Raw genomic sequence first — 27,892 nt, 5'->3', positions numbered from 1 at the left:
TCATCTTCACCTCCTTCAAACAATTAGTTATTATATCAAGAGTCTCATTTCCTCTGATCTGATGTCTGTCTGCAAGACATTCATGCTCTCATAATTCTCTCTTCAAGAAAATAACAGCGCACACACTGGAACACAGGAAGGAAACCAAACAAATAGAGGAATAATCTTGGTCAGATGTCTTTATTAAAAGCAGTAATATATTATTCAGAGCAGTAGACAGACTTTGCAGCAGCTTTAAGAAAATAAAGGAAATATGAAAGGTTATCAGTTTTGATTCTGTCCAAATATGAGATGTATATCAACTGTTTTTTTCCCCAGTGGTCCTCATTTAATAAAGAATATGTACCCCTGCTTAATCAAAATGACTTTGAAGTGATGTGTTTTCTTTCTCTTACTGGTATTAGTATTTTCAACAGAGGTGGTACTATACATTCTGCTGGGCGGGATGAAAGCCAAATCAATCAATGTAAAATTCATGCTGCTGTCACCCTTATCAAATCCATGGGATTTTAGAGTGAAGAAATGTCAGATGACAGTGCATATTGTGCATTGGGTTAAATAAATAGCTGACACAGAAAAAGAGACAGGCTTTTTTTGACAACATTCACAAGCAAATATACAAATTACTGAGAAGTATAAAGTAAAAAATACTACCTCAAGAGCTGCTATGAATCACAATTCTGTCTGGGTTCATTTTTGCAGAGTCAGAGCCTGGTTCTGTGCTGGTCCCTGCCATATCCCTCTCCCAACACCTCTAGCATTAAAAAGGTAGTGTAAGAGGTGCTGAGCAATGTGTCAATAAGATAAGAGTCCAAATGGAACTGGGCTACTTTAACTGACCCTTTTTAAATCCTATTATATAAAATATCCCCTCAAAAGACCGCAGCTCTTTCTCACTTGTTCCTTTTGTAGATTTTCTTGGCAAAGTTTAGGAAGACTGAGTGGGGAAGGTTTTGGGCATGACAAGCAATGAGTTTCTGTAAGCGTTCATAACTCTCGTCCTCGTGTTTGTGGTACAGTGCTGGCATTTGCAGGGTGTTGTACAGCGCTTTGACCTTCTCCACACTGGCATCATCATGGCGCCCATAACATGCCTGCAGGGGGGAAAATAATGAAGACTTTTACTAATGTACAAATGAAGCAGCATCTTATTGCATAGACTGTGCACAAATTAGATGAGAGTTATCTATAAAATAGCATTCATTCTTATTGATGCTGCACTTCATAGATTATCATTATCTTATCAATTCTTACTCAAATCTGTCACAGTGTTATTGTTCAATTGCAGATGCATAGCACTTTGATACAAGTGTTGGATTTATTCCATTATGCATTAACTAATGTTGTCCTATCCTGATGTTTTCCACCTCTTCTTGATGTTTATTGTGAAGAACATATTTCATCAGTGAAGTTTTGATGTAGTAACATTACCAATGGTCACATTTGTTCAGGTTAATCTCAGTATGTCTGGGCCACAACATCTTTGCATACAATTCAGCACAATAATACATTATGAATTAAGCGTCATCAAAAGTTTGTGATGTCTGACCTCCAGCACTGCTCTTTGCTCAGGGCTCATGATTCCCAGGGCTGTCACTACCAGCCAGCTGCATTTATTATCCTGGATGTCTGTGCCAATCTTTCCCGTCACAGCAGGGTCACCGTAACAGTCCAAGTAGTCATCCTGGCAATCAATATTAATTGGAATTAGTGCTCTTATAAGACTGTAAAATCTGCCATATGACTGAATGATGTATATGTTAAATTACCTGTATTTGGAAGAACTCTCCCATCTCTAGTAAGATGTGCTTTGCATTGTTGTGTTCCTCTTCACTCTCGATCCCTGCCTGGAGCATGATCATGTGACACAAAGTGTAGTAGCACATCAGTTACAGTAACGTTGTCACAATAAAATGTGCAATAAAATTAATAAATTGCAACCTAAGAATGTTCAGGAGGCCACGTTTCAGTTGATTTATTGACTATATAGTTGACATGTCGTGACCTGTAGGAAAAGCTGTTGTTGTATTATTTTTAGCCTATATTTATGCAGGCAGGATTTGTTATGCATGCATGCTCTTTTTCAGCAAGGCACTGCTTCACATTCATACAGCCAGACACATTTACCCAGGAGCTGCCCAGTGCACCCTCAGCCTTCTGTTATCCACTGTGTGGATTTATTGGTGCAAGCAGGGGCTCCTTGCTCAAGGGTATTTTGACAATTAGTTTTGATGGAGGGAAAAGTGTTACTTATTCACATTAACCCATCTAGAACGTGCCAGCTGCTCTAGGGGCTAAAAGTGGACAATCTTTAGCGGATTCCTCAATTCTTTAAATTTTAGGCCATCTGTTCACCCTTTTTCTTTGTCATCAACATGCCTGTGAGTTCACATCTACCATATAAACACTCACCATGTACATTGCTGCTGCCACTGGGAGGTAGAAAGAGTAGAAGGCAGTCTTATATTTTACAATAGCTTTATACCTGAAAGATAAAGACAGGAATTCTTGACACCCAGATTTTGGAAACTGACATTTTAGTCTAGCTTGCAACCATTCAAAATCCACATGTTTTATATCCCCCCTTCAAATGTTCTGCCCTTTCTCACCTCTCCAAGGTGAATCTGTTGAGGTCGATCTGGTTAGGGGGAGCAGTCATAAGGTCCAGAGCCTGGCCGAGCTCTGTCTGGAAAGTTGTCTGAAACACACAAAGCACCTGTGACACACCTGTCTTCTCTGAATTGCATGTATATGTAGTGTATGTATGCATCTATGTATGTCAATTTAGATCAAGTCTTACTTCTGTGAAGAGCTCCAGCAGATGGATGTAGAAGGGCTGGTCCCTGCAGTGACTGCGCAGTAGTCTGTAGATGGTTGCCTCCAAGAGAAAGGAATCATTGATGGCATCCAGACCTACTCCATCCTTAAAAAAACAAACACACAAATTGTTTACACTAGATGTTTGGCACACCACCAACTCTAAAAAGCTTATTTTAGTCTTCACGTACACAAAGATATTCAGTCTCACCTTCTTGTACCAGCAGGGTTGTCCTCTCCGAGTAACAGATGCATCCATGATATCATCAGCCACTAGGAAAAAAGCCTGAAGCTAAAAGCAACAGAGACAGAGCAGAGATGGTTAGTGATGTTAAGACAGTGACATCTCCACCAAGTGTAAATTATCATCATTACAGCGGGAAGTCTTAGTCTGGGCTTGTGAGCTGAGGCTTTAGCGAGAAGCTGGTGTGCAAATAGCAAATTCAGTCTTACTGATGTTAAAGCATACAACCACAAGTTCAATATGAACTGGTACAGGACATGCCCTCACCAGTTCAATGCACCAGCCAACCAGCAGAGCCTGTTGCACTACATCCTGGGTGAGCTGAGTGGGTGGGACAAGCTCCCGCAATGAGCCAATCACAGAGAGGCCTCGGTTCCTCTTGCCGCCAGGTGCATTGTACACCAACACCTAAGAGTGAAAAAGAAAGATTTCTGCATACACTTGCAGCAGTAATTACATGCATTTCGCATATAGAGCATATAGAAACTCTACCCAACACAGAGCACATAACATACCTCTCTCAGCCTTTTCAGGGCATCAACAAGCACAGGATCAGTGAGGTCCCTCTCTGTGAGCTCAGTCACCAGGTCCTCAAACTGGGCGTCAAACAGCTGGGGGTCCGACAGCAACGCCTTTTTACTGTGCGACCCATTGCAAGCAGTGTCTCCCTGCAAAGACCAGGTGGACAGCGGAGGACAAACATGGAACAACTTCAGCGGAGCCACGGCGAACCACACGCTGCGTACTATCCACAGTCTCTCAGGGGCTTTGAGGAGAAAGCTCAACAAGCGTCTCATTCCAGATATGCCGTTAACTAGCTTACGTTAAGCTGTTCACAGTCTGACAAGGTCAATCTTTCATTTGATTCTGCGGTCATGGAACACAAATAAGTGACTTCCTCCGGCTAAAGCAAAACACAAAGCTAGCTACGTCTAGAGCCATCGGTCAGTTAGCCAGTAAACAACGGCTAAGAATAGATAAAGGGAATTACTATTATTAGCTGGCTGGCTAACTAGTTACCTTGACATAAACATAAGCATTGGCTGACGTTAGCTTGGTTTGCTGCCTGCATCCAGTCCTGTCAACTGAGCTATAGCGACTGCTGCAGGTCGCCAAGGAGCATGTAGCGACGGTTAGGGTTTTTATTCACACATCAGCCGTTAAAAGGAAGAGTTTAAACAGCCTCACCATGATAGTCCCGTGTTTTGAGTCAGGTCTGGTGAAGAAAACAGAGGAATCACTCCTGTGGTGTTTCTGTGTCTTGCTGTCAAACTAAAAAGATGCTAAATGCTGCCCGAAACCAGCACAAGTGGTTTGTAGTTCCTAGTCTCGTTAACGTCCGTTTTATCGCAGCCGTTAGAGAACTAAATTTCCCTAGATTCCTCGCGAGTGGTACGTGTGGGCGTGGCTTCTCAAGGCATCATATGACATCGGGCGCTCTCATTCGCCGGTTGTATCGAACCAGGATGGGCTTTCCCGGCGGCTGACCAATAGGATTTGAGAAGAGGCGGGGTCTAAGTGGTGGGATTTGTCTGGCGCTCATCCTTTTAGTGCAGATTTGTTGTTGTTGAAAAAAAAAAAAAAAAACACCAAGAAGGGTGGAAAAGAACGTGGCCTATCATTGACATTTGAGTATATTTCTAAAAGATAATTTTATCCCCACAACGAGTACAAAAAGCCCACATGTTGACGTTTTTTGTTGTCTATAATTTATTTCACAGGTTGAAATACATAACTTGCATTAAAAGTTTTGCCATTGACACTGCATTTAAAATTTGGAATAGGTGTCATATGTAGATACATTTATTATTCAGGTATCAAGGCTCTATCCTCTTAAGCCTGCCATACAGATATACATTTCTTCAAATAAATAATATTTTCATATGCAAGACAGGAGGTAGAAACACAGCTCAGTGCCTTAATAAGAGAGTGTATGTGCATGTGTGTGTGTGTGTGTGTGTGTGTATATGTGTGTGTGTGCCTGTGTTTGTGTGTAGACTAAGTGTATATGCGTGTAAAACTTTAAAATCAGTTACATACATATGAGTGTATTCAAAATGTGCCTTTACTGATATGGACCCAATGTCATCACTTAGTGAGTACACCAAAAAATCTTTCCTCCGCTCGAAAAAACAAAGAAACTTTTAAGTCCAATCTGAGACACTCCAAACATCCAGTATCCAGACCTGCCAGACCCATCAGATGCTCATTGTCACTGGAGTGCCAGCAATCCAAGGTTATTATTATTTTTCCTTTAACCCTCATCTCCATTCCTCTAAAATCCAAAGGGACTGTGCCGACACATTGCCTGATGCCCAACATCTAAACAAATACATCTGTACATTTATTGCAAAAGACTCTTCACTCCCACCAGAGTCATGCTGCAATTTACACTTCTTTATACAAGATAGGGTTGCCTCCACCTGAGTCATAGATACACCTGGATAGTGCTTACGCGACTTCAAGCCCAATCAAATTACCACACAGTAGCATGTCTGTAGCCATCCAGAGGACAGCGCAGAAACACTGCATATATCTATGACTCGGATCTTCCCTTTCAACTGGCTAATAACACAAATCATTTTCAAAAGGGCAATTATCAAAGGTCTTGGGTGCAAGAGGGAAAAAGGGAGAAGCACTGTCAAAACATGCAGATAAAGACATTCTGAGGACAAGTTAGTTAGTTACACAGTAGGTCAGGATCTAATGCACAAGGTTCCTGCTGTACTTGGGAGCCTGTAGCAAAACATGCACATATTCAAATCAAACCACCGTGTCCTGGGGCTTTCCCGAAGACAAGACATGTTAAAGGCTGCGCACGTGTCTGTAAATGTGACAGACCCATGTATGTGAATACGTCAGTGTGTCAGTGTTCGAAATGCTGGCTGCCTCTCTGTGAAGGCCGGTGTGGAGGTGGACCAGGATGGAGAGAGTGGTCATTTGAATTGTACATAAGAAAAAGAGAAAACTAGCAACTCAGTAAAAACTTAACGTGATTGTGAAACTAAAGAGCTTTCTGTGTAGGAGCATTTCTGTGCGTGTACACTCTTATCTCTGTATTTCTTACATAATGTACTTGGCTAATGTGTGGATAGGGTAGTAGAATGCCATTTTTACCAATGGAAGACAAAATAAGGGGTTTCAATGATCACTTAACCTGAGCAATTCTCTGGATAAGTAGCAAACAATGTACAAAAGGAGCCAGAAGCATATTGCAATCCATGAGTATGTGGTACAGTGTGTGTTGCTTGTAGAGTCCTATCTCAAGTCTTGAGGGGAATGTGATCTGGTTGTTTCCAGATGAGCATAGAGACGATGAGAGGAAATGAGAGGACGCTCCTTGTAGGTTGCATTGGGGCAATCACGGATCTCTGTGTGTGTGATCACCTCCAGTTCTGTTAGGAAATGAGCCAAACTGACCAGTAACGGGCATCTTGCAGCTACTTCCTCCCACTGCCTCTAGTGGGAGTGAGCGCTGGGGTGACGTTCAGTGCAGGAAAGAGCACCACTGAATAAGGCCATTTGCACAGTTGGTTTCAGGATAGGGTGATGACAAACGGAGGGGGAAGACTTTCAAAGTTTAGTTGTCTCCATCTAATGTGTCACAAATGTCCCACCTGAATCCTGCCTGGGCCTCTCCGTACTGCTCATTCTATCATAAACTTGCTTCTTTTCCTCCGATCCCCATCTCCCTTAATACTACCACTTATTTTGTATCCCCCCTATATTTTCTCAATCCTTCATTTCCCCTCCTCTTGTCCTCACAGTGCCGACTCTGAGTAGAGAGCCCCTGACGATCCATGTGGTAGATGGGGTGTCACTAATCGCCGTAGTGATGCAGAGGAGGAGGAGCTTAAATCTCCACAGCTACGCAGGTGGATCCCCTCTGATGCCGGGGCCCGGTTGCTATGACGTCGGTTGTGCCGGCTGTCGCTATGGGAATGGTGGTGTCCACGGTGATGAGGGTGATGGGGATGAGAGTTGGGGTGTCCTCGGCTGGTGCCCCAGGTGTTACGCAACACCTGAAAACAATTTCATCCGAGAGAAGTAGAGACAATCAGCAGAGGTCATGACTGGCAGCAGCACTTAAAGGAACACTTCACCCCAAAACTATATGTTTTGTATCTTTTACTAACTTTTTGTCTCGAATGTCCAGCAAATAAAGTTCTTAATCACATGCGTAACAGAGATTAAAGGGATATGAAAATATCTGTTTTAAGTCTTCACGCACCACAATCCAATCCCCGAATCTCCATTTGTATGTTCACTATTTCCCAAACCAATGTAGTTTTGCTAAAATATTACTACATAAGACATATCCAGAGAATGGCTCACACACAAGCACCTGTGTGCGACAGACCTGCATGTTCACAGAGCACAGACACACTGAACATGCAAATGGAGAGTCAAGACTTGGATTATGCAACACACAGAATTTAAGAATTTGAGTCAGATGTTTGCATAATATCCTTTTCCGCTTCTACTGGTATAAACTGCTCATCAACTCCATTCTAACAGAAAGGGCCACAGTTTTGGGAACATTTGCTCTTCATGAGAAAAATGATTAAAAATGATTAAAAACATTTTTCATCTGACATTCATGATAACTCAGGGTAACTAAATGATACAAAATATAGACTTTTTGGGTTACATATTCCTTTAATGATCCTCATTAAGTTAGCTATTTAACTCAGTGTAGAAATGATAGAAAAGAAGCTTTAGGATTCAGGTAATTTTAGTGACAATGATTGTAATCTGTAGCTGAATAAATAAAATCATGAAAATCAGAATTGAATCAGAAGTATACCTGCTCCAAAGGCAGGTGGTTGGTGGCGTTGGGCTCAGCTCCACCCCTCCTTTTAGGCCCCTGCCCTGTACTCCCCTGCACATGCTCGGAAGAGGGCGCTAGGTTGCGTTTAGAGCGCTGCAGGAAGCGAGCGACCAGAACTCGGGTCACCTGAAGATTAGATAGGAAGAGGAGTGGCACGATGGAAAGAGAGAGCAACAGTCAAACATTTACTCAGTGTTCATTTACATGTGAACAGTCAAAGTCTGTAGCTACTCTGTAACTGTTGTCTTAGGGTGTGATGTTTTACTGTGCTGACAGTTTTAGTCAGACCTTAAGGTCACCCAGGGAACGGTGGCAGTCTTTAGGTAAACGCAGCGGCGAGGTTGGGGGAGGTTTCGAGGGCAACTGTGTCCCTGTGGCTGCTGCCTTCATGCTGCCTTTCCTGGGCAAAGCTGCAGCGGGAGGCAGAGGTGTGCGGGGCAACAGACATGCTTCAGAGGACGGTCCTGTGAGAGATGGAGCCAGAAAAAGAGAGGAAGACTGGTCATAAAGGCATTGATTCTTGTCTTTTATCATACCTTTAAACTATTTAGAAACAGGCCCCTAACCTGTCTCTGTGGATGTTTGAGAGCCATCCTTACTGCCCACTGAGCCGATAAAGTCACCTTGAGGAGACAGGAAGGGATGAAAGATGGGGGGATGGGAAGAGGTTAGGGAAACTGAGATACTCATATCTATTAATATTGGTGACATCTTACTTACCAGCGGAGCCCAGGCCTGGCTCACTGTGTGACCTCACAAGGCGCAAGAGCCCATCAGTCTCCCTGTTTGCGCCACCTCCGTCTTTCTCACTCTTCCCAATCCTTCGGCGTAGGTACAGGGGTTGGCGGGGGAGGGGCAGCCCGTTACCCTGACCGCCCTGCTCATTGGCAGCTGAGGAGGCGGAGGAGGCCGAGGCGGGTCCCTGTCGTGACGGGGTGGAGGGGCGAACCCGAATCTCTGGGATGGAGGAGTGCTGTCGAGAGGCAGCAGCACCTATCATCTCCAGCTGGGAACAGCTACTAGTTAGCATGGCCTGGCGACGCAATACCGGAGACCTAGACGATATCACAGGAGAACTGAGGATGGAGTCAAAAACAGAACATTTCTGAGTGGGTGTACATGTGTTGCTGTATCGGGTACTGGATTTATTTTAACCTCTTAACTGAAAACATCTTTTTTTCTACAGAATCACACAGGTAAAATATCCAACATATGTGGCACATGCACTATGCCAGTATTACATAGCCATATATGAAATGCATTAGAATTTGGAACATTTTCATACAGACATATGTCTTACATATTTTGCATTTATGTGTGCCATCCCTAGTTTTTTGAGTCACCAGCTCTCTCTTTTATATACATAAGTTGAGCAGGTATGGGTTCACATATTTGACCATATAAGGATGTTGTTCTCTATATTGAAATAACACATATATTTTCAACATACATGGGTGCACATAGGCTATATCACCATATCCAGCGGGGATATTTTCTGTATACTTGGTTCATATTTTACTGTATGTTTAACATATATGACAACATTTTTCCGGTGTAGGGGCATTTATGGTATGTTCATATATGTTTAGATATGAGATCACCATCAACTCATGATATCATGCTTTATATACTATTACAGTCCGTGTAACATTGTATGGATGTGTGTGTGTGTGTGTGTGTGTGTGTGTGCTTATCAGTACCTGTATGTGGTGGTAGCTGTACTGGGTGAAGAGCAGGAGTTTGACCTCTCTCCTCTGAAGAAGCGTCTGGCTCTGGGTCCGCTTGCCAGAGGACTCTCTGGTGTCTGGGACGGAGGTCCACGAAAGCTGATGTACTCCCCTGTGTCTCCCCCATCTCCCCTCTCAGCAGCGATGCTGTGTCCCCTCTCCCCCTGGGTCCTCACCCCAACCTCCATCAGACACGAATCCTCAGAAGGGGAGGAATCATCAGGGATGTCCACAATCTCTGACATGAGCAGAGATCCACTGTCCATGGACACTGATGATGATAAAACGGCAGTCTGTTATCATGAATGCCAAACTGAGAAAAAACAGGACTGACCGAACTGGCTGAGCATCATGCCATGTTTTCTTACTGTACAGAGCAATCGTGTTTATCTGAACCTCAGGCTTACAACTTGACTTGACATATAAACAAGCTTAACCAGCAGGAAAGGCAACGACTTCAAATATTCTTTTAGATATGCAGAAATGTTGGAGGCGTAACTTTACAAAACGCTGAATATGCATGTTGGACAGAGATTGTTGTTCAGCCAAACAGCATCACAAATGATGATTTCATTTAACATATTACTGCCAGATGTTGCAAGCACTGTCTTACAATAACCTAATAACTGACTAAGATAACCTAATAACTCACTACAATCAATAGACTGTTGAACTGCCGTGTCAGAAACCCTTAACAAGGGTATGGTTCACATTCTTCGGTGATGGATATCTCAGTTTAAGCCGAAAATCCAAGTCATGCAATTATTATCATTTTAACTAAAATATGTATACAGAGCATTACATGTGTTGCATGTGTTTGAATTTAGATTTAGATTAGATTTAGATTTATTTAAATTTAAGTATTTTGCACCAGTAACTTCATAATAATGCTGTGTATTATCTTCCCAAATCATCCTTAGTAATAGTTGGTTTTGATATGAACCACAGTCACACTTTTGTTAACAAAACAAAAGTGAATCAGAGACCACATGTGCTGGTTTCTCACCTTCTCCACTGAAGGCAGTAGAAGTTGCTCTCTCTCCAGACAGCTCAGTGCCGTGGGTGTCAAACACCGTTGCCTTGACATTCACAGTAGACAAAATTAGCATTGGCGATGGACGCTTACACAAACACAAACGCACGTCATAAACGCACACGCACACACACACACACACACACACACACACACACACACACACGATGTGCTCACCTGGCTGGCGGCTCTCTGTCCCATCACAGCTTCATAAGGAGGAGGGCAGTCAGTGGGGTAGAGAGGAACAGGACTCTCCATAGAGCCATTATACGTGATGCTATGTATAAGAATACCAAACAATAAATTGTATATTCATGCATTAATATTCATGAGTTATATTCATATGCGTGAGTAAAATGTGTCTTTAATGTATTTATTAATCTAAGTACATGCTTAGATTAATGTTGATGTATATTTATGAAATGTGTGCGGTACCTCTGGGCATCTGTCTCAGAGCTGCAGGTGTACTCGGGAGGGTAATACGGGGGAGGAGGGATGGGTGGAACAAACTCCTCGAAGTCCATGATGTTGGTCAGGAAGGCATCCTGGGGAGTGGTGCATTCTGGGTTGACGGAACGAGAGCGATGAGGGGCCAGCTAGACAGGAAGAGCGAGAGACACATCAAGATCATACTACAGATAAACAGTAATGGGCTTTTGTGCAAAATAATGTTCAGTATTCAAATGTAAACCATGAATCGTGGGGTGAATAAGCAGGGAATTGCTTTTGCACAGTGTTTAGTAATTTGAAGAAAGCCTGTTTGTTTCCTGAGAGGTGATGCTGTGTCTGCTCACCAGGTGCACAAGGTCCAAGGAGAATATATGGATACTGCAGGTCACAGTGGACAGGGTGCAGATGATGGTGGAGAGGATACTGAGACCACATGCGCTGAACAGCAGGTCCTACAGAGAAATTTTTATTCAGGAAAAGCATCATCCTACAACACCTAGGTAATTTATTTATAGAAATGTATGAGGGAGGTTTGTGGTAAGACCTATTCAAGATCACTGATTAAAACAATAGCAAGCAAGGGGCGCCCCAGTGGCTCACTGTGTAGAGTGTAATACTAAGGCTATGCTGCAGCAGCCTGGGTTTGACTGTGGCCCAGACCCTTTGCTGCATGTCATCTCCTCTCTCTGCCCTGTCTTACCAATCTCTCTCCACTGTCACTGTCTAATAAAGCAGAAATGCCCCAAATAATCTAAAACAAAACAAACAAACAAACAAACAAAAAAAACAACAGTAAACAAGTGCAGCACACATCTCACCCACCTTCAGCTGATGTCTGACCGAGTGGCAGTCAGCATTCAGGTAGAGCACCAGGGTCTCCTCCTCTGTGATGGAGCAGGAGTGAGTGGGTGTGCAACACACACAGAGACCGTTCTCCACCTACACACATACAAATAAACAGAACACTGATCAACAAGACGTATCCCCCCCCAGCTGACAACTATTCCTGGCACACTCAACATGCATCTAGTTAGAAGGGCATTTCAGCATGTGGCAGAAGATAACCCAGGGATAATGTTATGCACCTGGCAGGTGAGCATTGATTTGACCATCTGTGCATTTTGACAGGAGAGCATTGAGCCAGCCAGACTGAGGATCACACACACTGCAGACAGCAGCATGAACAGTGATACCTGTGCAGGAACACAAGCAGGGGCAAGGTTTGGTTCAGGAACTCCAGTGTTCACATTTTCTGAATAACATATTGGCAATGTGTTGACTTTTAGAGATTAATATATACTCACCATCAGAGTCAGAGGCTTCCTCCATGAGATGATCCCAACTATCCCTGATGCCACTACCTGGAAACATACACACCAAAACAAACACACCCTTAGATCTCTGTTGCAGTAGTGTATATTTCTTATGTATTGCTGGCAGGCAGTTCTATACTTACAAAGAATCCAGCCCAGACTGGGCAAGACTGACGCACGCGGGCAGAGGAGGTAAAGGCCATGCTGGTGAAGGAGAAGGCCAGGACCATGGCACCCAGGCCCAGGTGGCACAGCCCCAGGTACAACAGCAGCCGCGCACCACCCTGCCCACGGCCCGACATACCCCGACGGCTGTCTGACCAACCTCGGGACCCCGAGGCCGAAGCCACACTGCTGGAGTCTGATGGTGAAGGCATGTTCAGGGGATTTTGCTAGGAAAGGTTTTACTTAAGGAACTTACTCAGGCTTCATAAAACAAAGTTATGCTAGGCAGGTAAACATGGGAGAGTCATCAGTGGCACTTATGTGTGCTGGGTTGTCAGACTGAGAAATCCACTCTGTCACAATTATGCACCAAGCCTTGCACTGGCAGGTGCCACAGGCTCTGCGCAATCCCCCATGGTGCGCACTATTGTCCAGTCAGTGAGTCCAAGAACTTGGTCAGCAGAAAGTTGAGAAATAAGCAGCCACTACACACTCATACCCACTGTACACACCTCATCTGACGCTCCAGTCACGATGCTAAGAATGTTTCAGTCAATATACAGAGTCTTTTTCACCCCATGCAGTTCAGAGGCCACTGTAGCCAGCTCAATAGTCCATATGCCTCTGCTCTTCAGCCATTCTTCTCCGGCTAACAAAACTACAACACAAAATGGGACTACTTTTCTGCAATTTTATTTTCCTTGTTAGGCTCATTTCCTTTTTTCCTCTGCCACCTCTCCATCACCTGCTTTTCACCTCTCCCTCCTTTAGCCCGTGGCATTGCGGTAACTGGAGAACCGACAAGGCCGCAAGCCCTAAAGCATCCCATATACAGAAGCCGATTCCTCGTTGTTTCGCCCATTAAAAGCCAACCTTTACGCTCACCAAAACAGGCATGGGTCGGTCCGTTCGTCTGTCCAGTCAGGAACAGCAACATCCAAAACATGTGCGCCCCCACCACCGTCCTAATGTCAGGTCCACATTTTGCCACTGGAGGAAGATGGTGAGGACATTAACGCCAAGACGAGACAGGTTCACACGGGAAGCGGGAATAACTGTATCGAAATAGTCGGGAACTACATATCGTTCATCGATTTTAAGACTGCACGACAAAAATGGCAACTAGGCTATGACGAGTCCATCCTCAGAGATTTCGGTGTTTGCCATCTTCACCACAGGAGTTTTGCGGTGGTCCACACGCACCTAGACCCCCCCTCCGCCGCCCCTTTCCTCCCTGCAGTCACGCGGGCATCCCGTTCAGCCTGTGTGTGTGTGTGTGTGTGTGTGTGTGTGCGCGCGTATCTTGGACAGCTATTCCTCACTGCCTCCCACACGACGTCACGTGAGCATAACATAGGTTACCTGCGTTCGGTTTAGTCTATTTATGCATCCACGTTTGTATTACTTGCCCCTCCTCCCTCCTCCTCGATTTATTTCTTTTTTCTAGTTTAGCTCTGTAGATGGAAAAGAATTGTATGTTTGCAAACCGACGCTTGCCCAGCGTGATGACAAGGCACGCAGAACGTGCAGCCAACGCGGAGATGCGGCAGAGCGCGAGTACCGTCGTGGTGCTGATGCTGAGGAGGGGTGGTTGCCTAGCGACAGGCTCTAGCGGCCGCTGCTGCAGTCGTCCCATACGATGAAGGAATAAAAAAAAAAACACAGTGTATCCCGTTGCGACGGCAGTTTCACAGTTAAAATCAAGACGACAGGGTGACCCAGTTGTGAGAGAGACCTCCCCCTAAGCGGAAGGTCCCAGCAGTGTTACGGCTCCTGTTTAAGTGTCCTTGCAGATATGGAGCCCCTTGTTGTTAACAAGGCTGGTGATTTTTTATGAACAAGAGCATCAGCTGGGTGCAAAAATCCTCTGTGAAAGTTCAAAGGTGTGCTCAAATCTCTGCAAGTGTGTTCACAGGAAATTGCAATCTCTTGTACACACAGAGACCAGATTTTTCTGTTTCTTTTCTTTTTTTTAGTTTTATTCAGTAAGCAGCAGGTGTGTAAACTAAATACAAAGTCCTGTGACAACTGAATAGACAGAGGATGTTTAACAAGTGTAAAAGAGGAATGGGAAGGCGGAAATAACTGTGCAGGGGGAAAACTGAAAGAAGAAGACATAATTTGAAATGATCTGAGCAATCTTGGAGTAGGGAACACCTCACATCTGACATGGCTAGGGTGTTTGGAAAGAGATTTAGCAAGCACTTTAGATAAAAGGCAAGTCTGACTGAATCAATTCAAAATGAGTGACACAGGAGCATCGCTTCATCCCAGCCTCTCTCATCCTCTCTATTCCCTTGCTTCATCCATCATTCTTTCATCTCTCCACTCATCGTCTCATATTGCACTTATCTCTATGCCTCTCTTCTACATTCTCAACCCCTTCATACATGGAAACGGCTTGTTTACCACCAGTGTTAGTTTAAGCTATTAAACCACACAGCCTGCAACAAATAGCTTGATTCATTATAGGAGGAAGAACTTATGCTTTCAGTTTGTCGTAGGATGTGGATAATTCTCATTTAAAACTCAAGAGATTCCATATTGATTGGCATCTATTGCACTGATACTGCTAAATGTACAATGATACTGTGTGCAGTCATACACCTCTCCTGTTGGCAGCCAAAGAATGAGGAAACGGTTGCACAAACACAACAATAATTTCAAAATTATTAATTTTCTCCACATTTAAAGCTTCATACACTAATACGCTTCATATGCTCTCGAAAGATTTCCATGTGGCATCAGATTTTGCCACTAAAAAAATGTGGGGAAACAAAATGTGCCCCTGTGGCTCAAATGGCACAGCAGGGATGGAATGTCTGTTTGGCCTCAGTGTTGATGTAACATGATACAAAATCAATTGATTTAAAAAATTGAGCAGTCAAAAGTGAAAGGGCAATGCTAATGAAAATGTTTGATTATGGGTCACTGAGAGCAAATGTGAATACTTTATGGAGTTATCGTATGAGATCACTGAAACCGATGTTATTGACACTATATGTCATTAATCATCATCATCACAATCATCATCATCAGTCATATTTCTGTCCATGTAGCAGGATCAGTGACATGCCCCATGGAATAAATATGTTGTAAAATATCTCCTGGACCTGTAGTACTCAAAACATGACAAACTGAATTTGATTTGAATAAGAGTGGAAAACTTTTGGATTCAATAATGCATTTTGAAAAGGAAAGAAGTCAATAATGGCTCATTTTACCCAGCGGCCCCTGGTGCCTTTTCATTTTCCAAAACTGGCCCCTGGCCTGAATTACATGAGTATCCCTGGTGTACATCAAACTACTCCTCACTGCCTCTGAGCTGTTGGTGCTATCCAGTCTGCTGATGAAATAAAGATTGAAAACAAATAAACATACAAAAGGCACACACTGGTCTTTACATCAGACACTGTACAGAACTCCTCTGGTGCTGATAATGTGGCGATGAGCTGGAGAATCACAGAGCGTAACATGTAGCTGAACAAAACTCCTGATGCCATGATGGAGACTGATATGTGAAACGCTGTACCGGTGTTGTGTGCTGAGCTGTGTAACACATCACCACATTATCACGCTAGCACCCTCACAGGAGATGCGGCACAAAATACTTTCTAGATTAAATGAAGGCAGTGTTCAAACGCACAAATGAATGCTCCATTGCAAAATGCCCAAGGATGAACTCAGTGTTGTTTCATAGCAAACAAAGGAGAAATCTGAAAGTTAGTTGTCTGTCTAGAGTACAAAACATATATGGAGTAGTTTGGCATAAAAACACACTTTTGGCACCTGTATTTGTGTGATATTTGAGCCCACCAGATGGAGACAGAGGACTTGTAAATTCCTCCGTTCCCCCTGTAATACTGATGCGTTCTTAGATTAGCTGCAGATCTAGAGAAGAACACATTTGGAGGATTTCTTCTCTGTGCTGCTGGTGATCTTCACCTCTCGACCTGTGGGGCCCTGCAAACCAAGCACGTACACAGACAAAAGCAGAAGAAAAAAAAAAAAAACACTTCAACATTTGACATGAAAATGCATACAAAGTAAACATAAATAACGCTGTATATGTCTATGGGCTGATTTCTAAATTGTCATATGAGGAGCTACTGCTGCCACTCAGTATTTCTGACTTACCGGTTTCTTGTTGGACTTCTGTAGTATGTCTCGTGCCAGAGCCATAAAAGACTACATAGATAAAGAGACAGATAGACAAGTAGATTTACACAGAGGCACAGACAGTGACAGCAAGCAAGAGAGAGAAACAGAAAGAAAAAATAGGTATGAAGGTGTGCTGCTGGTGTATATTTACTCAGTCACGATCAATCAAGCGTAACATTTGCTCAGTCGTGATCGATCAAGTTCATAAACCAAAGGATAAGCCTTGTGTTGTCGTTACAAGGACCATACAGTCTGTCTCCTCTCTCACCTCTTCGACGTTGATGCTGGACTTTGCACTGGTCTCAAAGAACCGGATCCCATGATCTTTTGCCAGCTGTCAACAACAGAACAAGGACCTGATTATAGTGCATCAGGATATGGAGTAATACACACTTCCTCCTCCTTTTCAGATGGAAATGTGAAGCTGCTACAACAAACTGTGTGTAGCCAAAGACAATCACCCCTTCCTTTACTTTAATTGGTAAGAATCAATCCAAAGAAGTTGTCAACATGTCCTCATTCCTGTCATTTCTGACTCAGTGAAAACACTGATTACTATGCATGACAATGCGGTAAATTTTGAATGCATCCAACTGCTATTCTCTGACTGGCTCCAACTAAAGGAACAGCTCAATGTTTTGGGCAAAACACTCTTTTTCTCGACTTACCCAGACTGAGACAAGATGTTTGATACCATTTTTACATGTAAGTCTATGGGGGGTCATTAGGCTGGCTCCGTCAGAGTGAAAAAAATGAACCTTACAGCAACTCTGAAGCTGTCTTATCTACACAGTGGATCATGTGTATTTAAAATACATGTTTTGGATTTTTTTTTTTTTTTATGAGAGTTTTAGGAGAAGTTGGGTGGCAGACCTGTAAACACTGAAAACATTTATCCTTCTGTCTAGCTCAATGATCCGGTCACTGCTGAAGGTATAGGAAGATCCATCACAAATTAATTTCTCCCAAAACGACTTTCATTTTTCAATTCCAAGATGTGTACTTCAAATACACAATACACTGTGCAAATAAGACAACTTCGGAGTTGCTGAAAGGTTTACTTTTTCACTTTAACAAAGCTAGGTTAACAACTCCCATAGACTTCAAGTCTTTATACTGAGCTAACACTAAATCCCACCCACAGGACCCAAACCGAACCACTGGACGTACAGAGGTGAAAATGTTATCCAGTAGTTTGTCTCAGTCTGCATAAGCCTGAAAAAGAGTATTTTGCCCAAAACATTGGAGCACTCCTTTACTTTTCCTATTACAAAACAACATGATGTGATGCATAAGCTGTGATTGCACTTCTGCCAGACTCGTCTCACCTTCTCCCCGGTCTCCTTTGAAACTTTCCTCTTTGCCTCGATGTCACACTTATTACCGAGCAACATCCGACTGACACCAGCTGAGGCATTCTGGGAAGAGAGGGCAGCAGTGAATTGATTGGGTTCAGTTCAGACATACTTAGACGAGTATGTACGCTTATCTGTAGACACCTTTAAGTAGAGGGGATCAAAGGGAAGCAGAGCAGATCTCTTCACAACAAAGTCTGAACCGAACAACCGGAATCAATCACACTTCAAAGACAATCGGGGCCTTGCAGTGAGCTCAAATCATCACAATCACGAACAGAGCACGGAAGACATTACTAAACCTCCTGAAATAAACGATAAATTGAAATAGGCCTGGATTACAGAGAGATTAGAGAAAATGTTTCATCATGCCAGTTATTGTGCAATCACTTTTTTGCAGCAAATAAAGGCCAGCCCTCGGTCACGACTGGCGTGGATCCAGCTCATTAAGCTCCATTTCAGTCATTCCTGGTAAAATGTCCAACATGGTGTCACTGCTCATGTTTTGTTGTGGATAATAAACAGTCAAACAGTGTCACACAAACAAGCAAACGGCTTCACCTCTTTGATGCTCTTCATCCAGTTCTGGATGTTTTCAAACGATTTCTCATCTGTGATGTCATACACCAGGATGATGCCCTGCCACAGGAAGGGGATTCAGCGAGTCAGTCAAAGGTACAGAGCAAGCACAAAGGAGCGCTGATGTCAGTGTGATTATCCAGTCTGCTTGTTGTGCAGGCTGCTCATGCTCACCATGGCTCCTCTGTAGTACGCTGTGGTGATGGTCTTAAACCTCTCCTGCCCTGCCGTGTCCCTATACAAATCACACACACACATTTCAAAGTCAAAAACCAGGTACTTTGTGCCCACTGCAACTGAATCTGTAAAGGTGCATGAATCAGGGATGATTCAATATGACGTTCTGAGGCCGATATCAATATATACCTACTAGAGATAAATGATAAGGTAAAAAACGCAATTATTTTGACAGATAATGCAACTGTAATATGATTAAGTAATTACATTTTTGCATCGTAATTTTCATTTACACTGAGAAAAACTATGACAATTATGATAATGTGATTTTTGCTCAATCAAACAAACACGTTTTCCTACATCTAGAGAGTATGATTTGTAGGCCAGGGCATCTCTGTGACACCATAATACTTCATTCATAATGGTATTCTGTCACACATTTTACCTTTATCAAAACATTGCACCTCCTACAATTTGGATATTGTCCGTCTTTGCCATACTGTTAATTGAATAATGTTTTGATGAACTGTTCAGCCCTACTTCCCACTCAAAACAACCGATTCTGATACCAATATGCATTTTTATAAGAATCACAGAACACATGCAAAGCAAAAGACCATGTCCGTTTTATTCTACTGCTAAGCTGACATTTGTTTTAAGTGACACACTCCAAGAAAAAAAGTTCACAAAATGCTGATTCCATAATCCGTAGTAAAAATAGAATTGGACCGATACACATGTTGCTTTTCCAGGCTGATAACAGCCGATGCCAGTTAGTCTGCTGATATATTTATTTTAGTTCTCTCTTTATTAATTTATTTATCATGGAAAGTGCATATTCATTAGCAGTCTGACTGTAAATGAGCCAGTGTTAGATAAAGAGGCTACTTTTCATATGTTGTCCCTGGCCAGATGTTAAAATATAAAACGGTACATCCCTGGCCTCTAAGCCTTTAAAAGGAAATGACATTGAAGTCCATACAAAGTCCACAGCCCATGTTGGGGTTGTGGCAGAGTGGGCACTCATACATTTTACATTCATTCTCACAGCCCTGACATGGCTTCACAGGCCTATAGCAGGGCAGTCTGAGAAAGAAGTCACTCGGTTATATAACAAAAAGCGACTCTCCACGGTGGCCATCTGTGACATATACTTGGACAATCAACCCTGTCATAAAGTCTTGTTATGGAGAACTCGAGGGAGGTTCCTCTTTCCTCACAGGAAAATGAGCCATGCAGGCAGGCAGAGAACAGAACAACACAAGCTGAACACAACGCTGTTATCTGCCTCACCTCCTAGATACAAATCAAAGCATTCAACAACAACCAGCTACCGGCTAACTCTGCTCTCTTACCAGACTTGCAGTTTCACTTTTTTCCCATCGACCTCAATGGTCTTTACTTTAAAGTCGATGCCTGGGAGACAACAGGGAGATGGGAAAGAGCAGAGGAGAGGGGTCAGTAGGATGGGAGAGCAGACAATGAGTTAAATGCCTGAGATACAAATGCACACACCCAGCCACATACACACACACACACATCATATATAGGTCACACCAATTAAACCCTCAATAAGCAGAGGGGAGGAGACCACATCCAGTTCATTATGCTTTTCTCTTTTCACGGTGTGTTCCTATGGAGGGTCCATGCCTTTCTCTGCCACAAACAGACATAAAGGAGAGATGTACCCTCCACAGGCCGACACAAACTGTCTGTGGGTTTGTTTTTGTCTGGGTTTCCTGTTGGATGGACAGGCTGAGAGAGAGAGAGAGAGAGAGAGAGAGAGAGAGAGAGAGAGAGAGAGAGAGAGAGAGGGGCAGAGGAGGGGGTTGTCCTCCCCAAGCTGTGCATGCCAGAAGGCCAACTATTCTTCTGGGAATGGAGAGATGGTAAAAGAGATAGGAATGATGGTGGGTGGATCTACTGAGGGGAGCAAAGTGAGAGAAATGAGATCTGAGGGAGAGATGGGGGAGAGGGTTTAGGGAAGATTTAGCACACACACACACACACACACACACACACACACACACACACACACACATTCAAAAAACAAAACAAAAGTGCGAGACGGTGTGTAAAAGTTCATAAGAGAGAAATGTGAGAGCGCAGACTAGCCCAGACATGAAGGCAGCCAGGCTGAGAGAGTGAGAAAACGAGTTTGTTCAGTGTCAGACTTATAACGGAGGAAATGTCAGTAGTCCACAGAGAAAAATGTCACACCGCTGTCCCAAGTCTCACACAGGCCAGGCACACCAGCAGGCTGTAGGCAAACGCGAAAATTGTAATAAGGAATAGAGATTACAGTGTAACAACGTACCGATGGTTGATATGTATGTGGAGTTGAAGTTGTCCTCAGCAAAACGAATGATCAGACATGTTTTGCCCACTCCACTGTCTCCGATGAGTAATAGTTTGAAAAGAAAATCATACTTTTTCGCCATGGCTGGAGCTATTCTTCAAGGTTAAAAAAAAGAAAGAAAAGAAAACAGAAAATTGTCTCTTTCAGTAAGAAACAGCCTTTTCATCGACGTTGTGCTTTATTCTTGTCAGCAAACTCTCCTCAACATGTGATTAAAATGAAATGGACTTTGCAAAGAACATTTCGCTGCTCCATGTACGAGTGGATGTTCTTTCTCTTTTTTTTCCTGTTTTCCCTTCAAACTTGTGTCACCGGTAAATTCCGATCCCCCTCAGTGCCTCTGCTCTTTCTCTCTGGACCGGAGGAAAGAAACACAACTTGCCTCCAAAGTTGGAACTAGTTTCCTTGTCAGATTCTCAGCCGTCAGGCACAAAAATCAAATCTATCCCTTCTCATGCCGCCTTCCTCCAAGGACCAGTATCAGTCAATTTACACCCATTCCATTAAAACATACCGGGGAGGGTTTTTTTTTTTTTTTTTTTTTTTTTCCGCTCCCAAAAAGCTGGCTGTCGGTCCCAGATTGACTGCTACGTAGTGAGGAAGTGCCTGGACCAGCAGGCACCCAGAGGAAACAGTAGATGGCACGTTTTGCTCATACAAACCCCGGGGAAAAACTGAACAAAGCTTATATTATCCCCATAGGAATACACAGTATATTTACAGAATCCATTAATAACCTAATAGTGTCTTAATTGTATTTTATGGCATTTTTGATCTCCCATGATATCCAAATAACATTCACACAGGACTTTTTGTTGTGACCAAGGTATAATATCATTAAAATGACTAGATGCTGTTATTTCCCGTGAGAGAAATATGTATAGTAAAAGCTTCTCCCAAGAAAAACATATCCTGTTGCAAAAGCTGCAAAGCTACTAAATACCCGCACAGTAGAATTGAGACAGGCGCCCTTTCAGCTCTAAGGGTAAAAACAACTGATCTATAATAGCCTATACCTTTTTTTTTTTTTTTTTAAACATGAGTGGTAAACTCGTGTTACTTTAAACCACATTTAAATCACCATCTATCTATCTAGGCTATCTAAGATGATCAAAAATGACATGAAAAGAAATAAAACACCTGGGCCATTCCTCATTGATGATTCGAATGATGACAGGGGTTTTTAGTTAGTATTTATGTAATTCGTTTGTATTTCGCATTCTCTTCCATTTATATGCACAGACATTTTTGTGAGTCTGAAATAAAGTTTGAATTGAATTAAATAAACTTCCTGATGCACACCACAGAGACACTGTTAGTTTATTTTATTATAGTTATACACTGTACCCATGTTTTTTTTTTTTTTTTTTTTTTTTTTTAACGGGCCATCTACATCCGCAGACTAGCTGTGAGTCACTAAGCTGTGAGGAGGATTGTGTTACTGGTTAACACGTGGATGTCAGTGGCTGTGGATGAGTCCGACTCTGTGGGAAAACACATACCATTTTCCCTCACTGCCTCATGACCTCACCAACATGGACCACGCGGGCTTCCTTATTCCTCAGTTCCGGCTGTCAGCCAACAGTTTCCGGTGCATCACGTGTGCGTTTCTTTCCGGCTCAGGCTCAAATCACGCAGACATGCCAGTAAGTAACACGCATTTGTTTGACATTTTGCCATAAGTCGCTTAAAGTCTTTTCACTCCCATTGCGGCGTAAAATTGTTTAGTTTCTGCTGGTCCGTACGGTTTATAAAGCAGTTTCTGTAAAGTGACACTTTGCGGGGGGCTTCGCTTATTGACACAATATGGCGGAACACGTGGAAAACAAAGCCGCCCATGCGGACTGTCAGCTCGGGCTGGTTACTACATGTACTCTGCGGCGTCGACATTGCAAGTGCACGATGATTTTAGTGATTTATGGTGGGCTGACTTTATTCTTTCTATTCCAAAGAACAGCAGTCACTGCTAATTCCTTTCTTCGAAGTTTGAAAACTCGGATCTTATCGAAATGTACAGCCATCCATGAATCCAACTTCCTTATTTCTATGTTGCTCGGCATAATAATAATAATAATAATAATAATAATAATAATAATAATAATTATTATTATTATTATTATTATTATTTCTCAGTCTCTCTAGTGCCTGTCCCATGTCTTTACTTTGCCCGTCTCTCTCTCATGACTGGATTGTGAACAGTATGGCTGGGCTGTGGCTTTAATCTTTGCCTTATTATTTATTGCTTATAATGTTTCTCATCTTGAAAGTGGAAATGCAAGTACTGCTCACACCTGCTGAACACACTCTGAATAGACCTTACTTGTAAATGCAGGTTGTTTGACATCTTGTTGATATGCTGTCCGTGATCTGTGTCACCCTATAGCTCGCAAAGGATTTGCTGCATCCGACCCCCGAGGAGGAGAAGAGGAGACACAAGAAAAAGCGTCTTGTACAGAGTCCCAATTCCTATTTCATGGATGTGAAATGTCCAGGTCAGTTCCTGAGGATTCGTCTCACGTGTTAAACCCTAACCAGATGCAGATTACACTGTGGCTTTCTAAATGACCAAAGCATGTTAAATAACACTCTTGCCTTCATGTGTTGCCCTTTCATTGTCTCTTTAGTGATTGGGGTGTCAAATAAGGCATACAGTGACCCTTGTGGCTTTCTGCAAAACGAGTTTCATGTGACTCCGTTTACAAGATAAGCTGCAAGGACATGCCAGTTTAAATCTAAAGAATGCCTCCGTTTGTGTGTTGGTTGTAAAGTGGTGTCTGGTAGTATTTGCTGCTGGCTGATCAGTTTTCACGGCTGTCTCAACCAATAATGTGAGTGTGTGTTCTGCTAATTGCAGGATGCTACAAGATCACCACAGTGTTTAGTCACGCTCAGACAGTCGTCCTGTGTGTCGGCTGCTCCACAGTCCTCTGTCAGCCTACAGGAGGGAAAGCTCGCCTCACAGAAGGTATGTCTCAATCAGCATGTAAATAGATTTTTTTTTTTTTTTTTAAAAGTATGTGTGTGTGCATATATATAATACATACATGGAGGTCCTGTGTGATGCAAGGATCCACCCTGTACACCCTGTTTTAAGTTACAAAATAACATCAGATAAAATGCTTGTTAAGAGCAGCTGATCACCAGATGAGTCTATTGACCCATCCTGCTCAAACAGATGTAATTGGTTGACAATTAAAGTCTTAGTTGATGGTGACAGCAATGGCACTACATGGGCGAGAACTGTCAGGAGACTTGAGAAAGAAAATGTTTTCATCATACAGAAAGACAAGAGTACAAGAGGATTAGCAAATCATTATTTAGTCAGGACACCGTAGAAAAAGTCATACAGAAATTCAAAAAGGATGGACATCATACAGGATGGAAACGTCCCGGTCGTTCTGTAAGCCAGGGGTAAGCAACTGTGTGCCATGGAGAGCCGAGAGTCTGCAGGTTTTCATTCCAATCAGAACCTACACCAGGCGATTTCACTGATTTGTTCCTCCTCTCTGCTTGAAAGTGAGGTAATCTGTGAAATCACCTGGTGTGGTTTTTGTTTGGAATCAAAACGTGCAGACTCTCAGCTCTCCATGGCACGTGTTCGCCCACCCCTGCTGTTAAAAGCTGTGGAAAGCCGAACTGGAGTGACTGTTGAATCTCACATTAAAACGCACCTTACCGCACAAAAAAGCCTGTAAACATGTACACTCAATCCCAGGAAGGGCAGTACTTAAAAGCAAGGGAGGACATACCAAGTATACCAAGGTTCAGAGGGGGTGTATACATTTATGCTGTCTACTATATATACACATAAAGGATTGACACCTTGACACCAAAAAGCCTGAACCACTGGTCTATCCCATTTTGGAATGATTAAATATTTGTTTATACCTACTGTAATGGCTGCATATGTTCCTACATACATCTCATATACCACATGTTACATGCACTTATATAAACCTATCAACACATGTATACAAACAGAAACACTAATTTCCCAGATTTTATCATACCATCTTTTTATATGCTGTTGACATGTAGAAATGCCCTAAACATTGATGAAAATTGGAAAAATGTCTAAATTATTGGACAGAGGGGGGTCTTTTCTTTGATGCCAAAATCATTTCTAACTGAAAACCACATTAACAGGCACCAGATGCCCTATACTGTACACCTCACTTTGTTTAAGGGGCTTTGGCCTTGATTGTTGTTTACTTTGATATTTGCCTTTGTGTTGCCCTTTCATTTTGTTCTTGGTGAATTGGGTGTCAACTAAGGCATACAGTGACTCTTGTGGTTGTGTCAGAAATTCATCTTCACTGATCCATTTCTTGCCAGTCAACTTCAAGGACAAATTTGACATTGTATTTCATGCACAGACATGTTTGTTTTGTGCTCTTGGAACAAGTTTGGCAGTCCCAGCTGTCATACCAATCCACATATTTGGTTGGTCAGTGCTTTTGTGAAGAATAAAATATAATTACCTCACTGGACAGAGATCTTTTATGTAGGTGCATTGGTTGTGGTTTAGGTCATCGTTTGTTTTTATTGGCATGGCTCCAGACCTACCCATTGTCCTCTGTACTGTGCCACATCAGTGACACAGGGCCCCTAAGTGATATTTGCCTTGAATTACTGTGGGAACTAAAACCACACTTGTTTGGAAATGATTAATTCTTTGTAAAAACAAATAACCACATCAGCTTTAACTGTCTCTCGCCAATTAGAACTGTAACTTTGCCAATTTATCCCGTGTCCCTATTGCATTTTCTGTCTTTTCCTATTAACTCCCACCAGAATTCGTGAACAGTTCACCATCTCTGCTGAAATATTTTCCCTGATAACAAGTGATGGAATTGTGTCAGTGTTTTGAGTTTCTTGTTGATATATCTTGTAATTTGAACATCTCTCTCTCCCTGCCCTAGGATGTTCATTCAGAAGGAAACAACACTAGCTTGACCAGAAGTGGATGGACACCGTCAGGGGAGAGAGAGAACAAAACTTGATGGTTATCAAGTGACACTGCCAAGGAGCTGACAAAGCAGGAGGAAATGGAGCAGAAGGGAAAAAACAGAATCATGTAATGTAATAAAAGAAGCTGTCTATCTTAAGTATGTGCACAGAAGTACCGTGGCCTTGTGAAACCCTGCCAACACCACTCATCCACTTGCTTTTCTCTCTTAATAAACTTAGTGTCTTTTTTGGTAAAATTATCTTGCATGCTTGTCATCCAATTTCCTGTTCTTTTTCTCTGAGATTCTTACATGTCATTTGTCTACTGAAAGGCAAGGATGCTTAAATGTGTTGGTACAGATCAGGGAGTTTAAGGACATACTAGTTACTCTGGTACATGGTATCCTGTAATGATATAAGGATGTTTTGTGCAGATTGATTTGCCATGCATTTGTTTGGCAGTACACCATTAGTTGACCAGCCACAAATGGTTTACAACATGGCGAGGGTATAAAATGAACTCTTGTAGATGTTTTCCAACGGAAACTCAGCACTATAGATTATGTAAATTTTCCTTCAAACATCAGAGCATCTCCAGGAAGTGATAAACACTGTGGCTTAGGTTGCAAATTGCATCCAAGGAGCTTCCCTTTACTGCACAGAGTTGTCCAATTTTATGGCTGCACTTTGCAAAATTGAAAATTCAGTGATGCATATTAGCTCTGGTTGTAAATCTAGACTCTTTCTTTCTGTGTGTCTGCCAAGTCAGTGACACAGTAAAGCAAACATTTTATTTGAGGTAGAGAATGACAAGTGACATATCAGTGCCTGCTCCAGAGCCACTGGCGCCTGTGCAGGCCCCACCTTCTGTCTGAATAGGGGTCAGTCCAGGGAAGGCAATTGCTGGCCCCGCTGCTGCCGCTGCTGTTCACTGCTTATAAAACACAGCACACAGTGATGAGACATTTTGTCATCACAATGGAAACTGCAGTTTTCTTTTGTGAAAATTAGATAAGTGAGTTTTTTGTATGGCCTATCTGTCACAACAACTGGACAGGTATAGTAACAGCCAATATTGTTAAGAGTGTGTGACCTACTGTGCTGATAGGTATTGTTGGAGCTTGTGGGCACGTAGACCAGTGGCACAGTCCGCATGTGTGACAGCATTGAGTTGTACACTAAATAAAAAAATTATAATAATCAAATCAGGAGAGAAGGAGCATTCCCATGACAACTCAACTCTATGGTTGCTATGGTGACATTTTCTATGTGTCTTGCTTGTGCATCAGACAAGGCTTGCAAATAAAATCTTGGTTTATGGGAACACGATTCTGATGTGCTTATTTCTGGTTAATGAATGACTAATATGTACATTTTAATGCAATGCATATTCTGCCTCCATTCATTTGTTGTCACAGCATTTTGTAACAATGTTTTCCATCCATCCATTTTCAGTAGCTTATTTGGTAAACACTATTTGTCACAACTGAATTTAATATACTTTTGATTCATTCTATTTAATGTGTTCTAGAGCTGCAATATTAGTTGTGTATGTTCATATATCCACTATTTGCTGTGGTGTTGTTTTCTTTGCTCTATCCCATTACTGTTTGTTGCTGCAATGTCAGTTGCCCTTAACAGATGATTCAATGAATGAGGAGCTGGAGGCCAGTGGTAATTATGGCAAAGCTATTAGTCCAGTTATCTGTAGATTATCAGTAATTGGGAAGT

General features: G+C 42.6%; 4 protein-coding genes and 2 non-coding genes across 7 annotated transcripts; 3 read left to right on the top strand and 3 right to left on the bottom strand.

The window, feature by feature from the left end:
• Positions 1-161: 161 nt before the first annotated feature.
• Positions 162-4,433, bottom strand: fdps (farnesyl diphosphate synthase (farnesyl pyrophosphate synthetase, dimethylallyltranstransferase, geranyltranstransferase)). Its single transcript, XM_030071889.1, has 10 exons — positions 4,250-4,433; positions 3,577-3,729; positions 3,329-3,469; positions 3,029-3,109; positions 2,801-2,923; positions 2,610-2,698; positions 2,413-2,485; positions 1,770-1,847; positions 1,550-1,684; positions 162-1,094 (listed from the first exon to the last, which is right to left on the bottom strand). The coding sequence occupies exons 1-10, from the start codon at positions 4,250-4,252 to the stop codon at positions 894-896; spliced, it is 1,077 nt and encodes a 358-aa protein (XP_029927749.1). The 5' UTR covers positions 4,253-4,433; the 3' UTR covers positions 162-893.
• A 314-nt stretch (positions 4,434-4,747) lies between these two features.
• On the bottom strand, positions 4,748-12,870 carry fam189b (family with sequence similarity 189 member B). The gene is made up of 14 exons (XM_030071892.1): positions 12,559-12,870; positions 12,407-12,463; positions 12,188-12,295; positions 11,925-12,041; positions 11,447-11,554; positions 11,088-11,248; positions 10,830-10,929; positions 10,626-10,698; positions 9,593-9,890; positions 8,613-8,947; positions 8,459-8,515; positions 8,181-8,356; positions 7,869-8,018; positions 4,748-7,083 (listed from the first exon to the last, which is right to left on the bottom strand). Exons 1-14 carry the CDS (start codon positions 12,790-12,792, stop codon positions 6,823-6,825), a joined length of 2,235 nt encoding a protein of 744 aa, XP_029927752.1. The 5' UTR covers positions 12,793-12,870; the 3' UTR covers positions 4,748-6,822.
• Positions 12,871-14,556: 1,686 nt separating this feature from the next.
• rab13 (RAB13, member RAS oncogene family) lies at positions 14,557-21,794 on the bottom strand. The gene is made up of 8 exons (XM_030071891.1): positions 21,170-21,794; positions 20,208-20,268; positions 18,850-18,910; positions 18,658-18,735; positions 18,070-18,159; positions 17,010-17,075; positions 16,718-16,768; positions 14,557-16,543 (listed from the first exon to the last, which is right to left on the bottom strand). Exons 1-8 carry the CDS (start codon positions 21,291-21,293, stop codon positions 16,472-16,474), a joined length of 603 nt encoding a protein of 200 aa, XP_029927751.1. The 5' UTR covers positions 21,294-21,794; the 3' UTR covers positions 14,557-16,471.
• Positions 21,795-22,744: 950 nt separating this feature from the next.
• Positions 22,745-27,487, top strand: rps27.2 (ribosomal protein S27, isoform 2). 2 transcript variants are annotated; one of them, XM_030072726.1, is made up of 4 exons: positions 22,745-22,857; positions 23,595-23,703; positions 24,066-24,176; positions 26,134-27,487. In XM_030072726.1, the coding sequence occupies exons 1-4, from the start codon at positions 22,747-22,749 to the stop codon at positions 26,160-26,162; spliced, it is 360 nt and encodes a 119-aa protein (XP_029928586.1). In that variant the 5' UTR covers positions 22,745-22,746; the 3' UTR covers positions 26,163-27,487. The 2 variants fall into 2 exon arrangements, with proteins under 2 accessions (XP_029928586.1, XP_029928587.1); XM_030072727.1 differs by lacking the exon at positions 22,745-22,857 and adding an exon at positions 22,888-23,132.
• LOC115374551 (small nucleolar RNA SNORA13) lies at positions 23,801-23,933 on the top strand. The gene has a single exon (XR_003929625.1). It is a non-coding gene; the product is annotated as a small nucleolar RNA SNORA13 (small nucleolar RNA).
• Positions 25,433-25,564, top strand: LOC115374550 (small nucleolar RNA SNORA13). Its single transcript, XR_003929624.1, has one exon. It is a non-coding gene; the product is annotated as a small nucleolar RNA SNORA13 (small nucleolar RNA).
• Positions 27,488-27,892: the final 405 nt, after the last annotated feature.

This window comes from Myripristis murdjan, chromosome 16, assembly GCF_902150065.1.
Source record: "Myripristis murdjan chromosome 16, fMyrMur1.1, whole genome shotgun sequence".
Lineage (NCBI taxonomy): Eukaryota > Metazoa > Chordata > Actinopteri > Holocentriformes > Holocentridae > Myripristis > Myripristis murdjan.
This window is presented reverse-complemented; position numbering and strand designations above follow the sequence as displayed.

Excerpts from the sequence above, each read along its gene's own strand:
- fdps (XM_030071889.1), bottom strand. Across the intron at positions 3,110-3,328 it reads TTGGCTGGTGCATTGAACTG|CTTCAGGCTTTTTTCCTAGT; the intron begins GTGAGGGCATGT and ends TGTTGCTTTTAG. Across the intron at positions 1,685-1,769 it reads GAGAGTTCTTCCAAATACAG|GATGACTACTTGGACTGTTA; the intron begins GTAATTTAACAT and ends ATTGATTGCCAG.
- rab13 (XM_030071891.1), bottom strand. The coding sequence starts at position 21,293 with ATGGCGAAAAAGTATGATTTTCTTTTCAAACTATTACTCATCGGAGAC. Across the intron at positions 20,269-21,169 it reads CACATACATATCAACCATCG|GCATCGACTTTAAAGTAAAG; the intron begins GTACGTTGTTAC and ends GTTGTCTCCCAG. Across the intron at positions 16,544-16,717 it reads AGAAGTCCAACAAGAAACCG|GGCCCCACAGGTCGAGAGGT; the intron begins GTAAGTCAGAAA and ends CTTGGTTTGCAG.
- fam189b (XM_030071892.1), bottom strand. The coding sequence starts at position 12,792 with ATGCCTTCACCATCAGACTCCAGCAGTGTGGCTTCGGCCTCGGGGTCC. Across the intron at positions 11,249-11,446 it reads CCTTGGACCTTGTGCACCTG|CTGGCCCCTCATCGCTCTCG; the intron begins GTGAGCAGACAC and ends CTTCCTGTCTAG. Across the intron at positions 8,516-8,612 it reads GCCAGGCCTGGGCTCCGCTG|GTGACTTTATCGGCTCAGTG; the intron begins GTAAGTAAGATG and ends TGTCTCCTCAAG.
- rps27.2 (XM_030072726.1), top strand. The coding sequence starts at position 22,747 with ATGGACCACGCGGGCTTCCTTATTCCTCAGTTCCGGCTGTCAGCCAAC. Across the intron at positions 22,858-23,594 it reads CAAATCACGCAGACATGCCA|CTCGCAAAGGATTTGCTGCA; the intron begins GTAAGTAACACG and ends GTCACCCTATAG. Across the intron at positions 23,704-24,065 it reads CATGGATGTGAAATGTCCAG|GATGCTACAAGATCACCACA; the intron begins GTCAGTTCCTGA and ends TGCTAATTGCAG.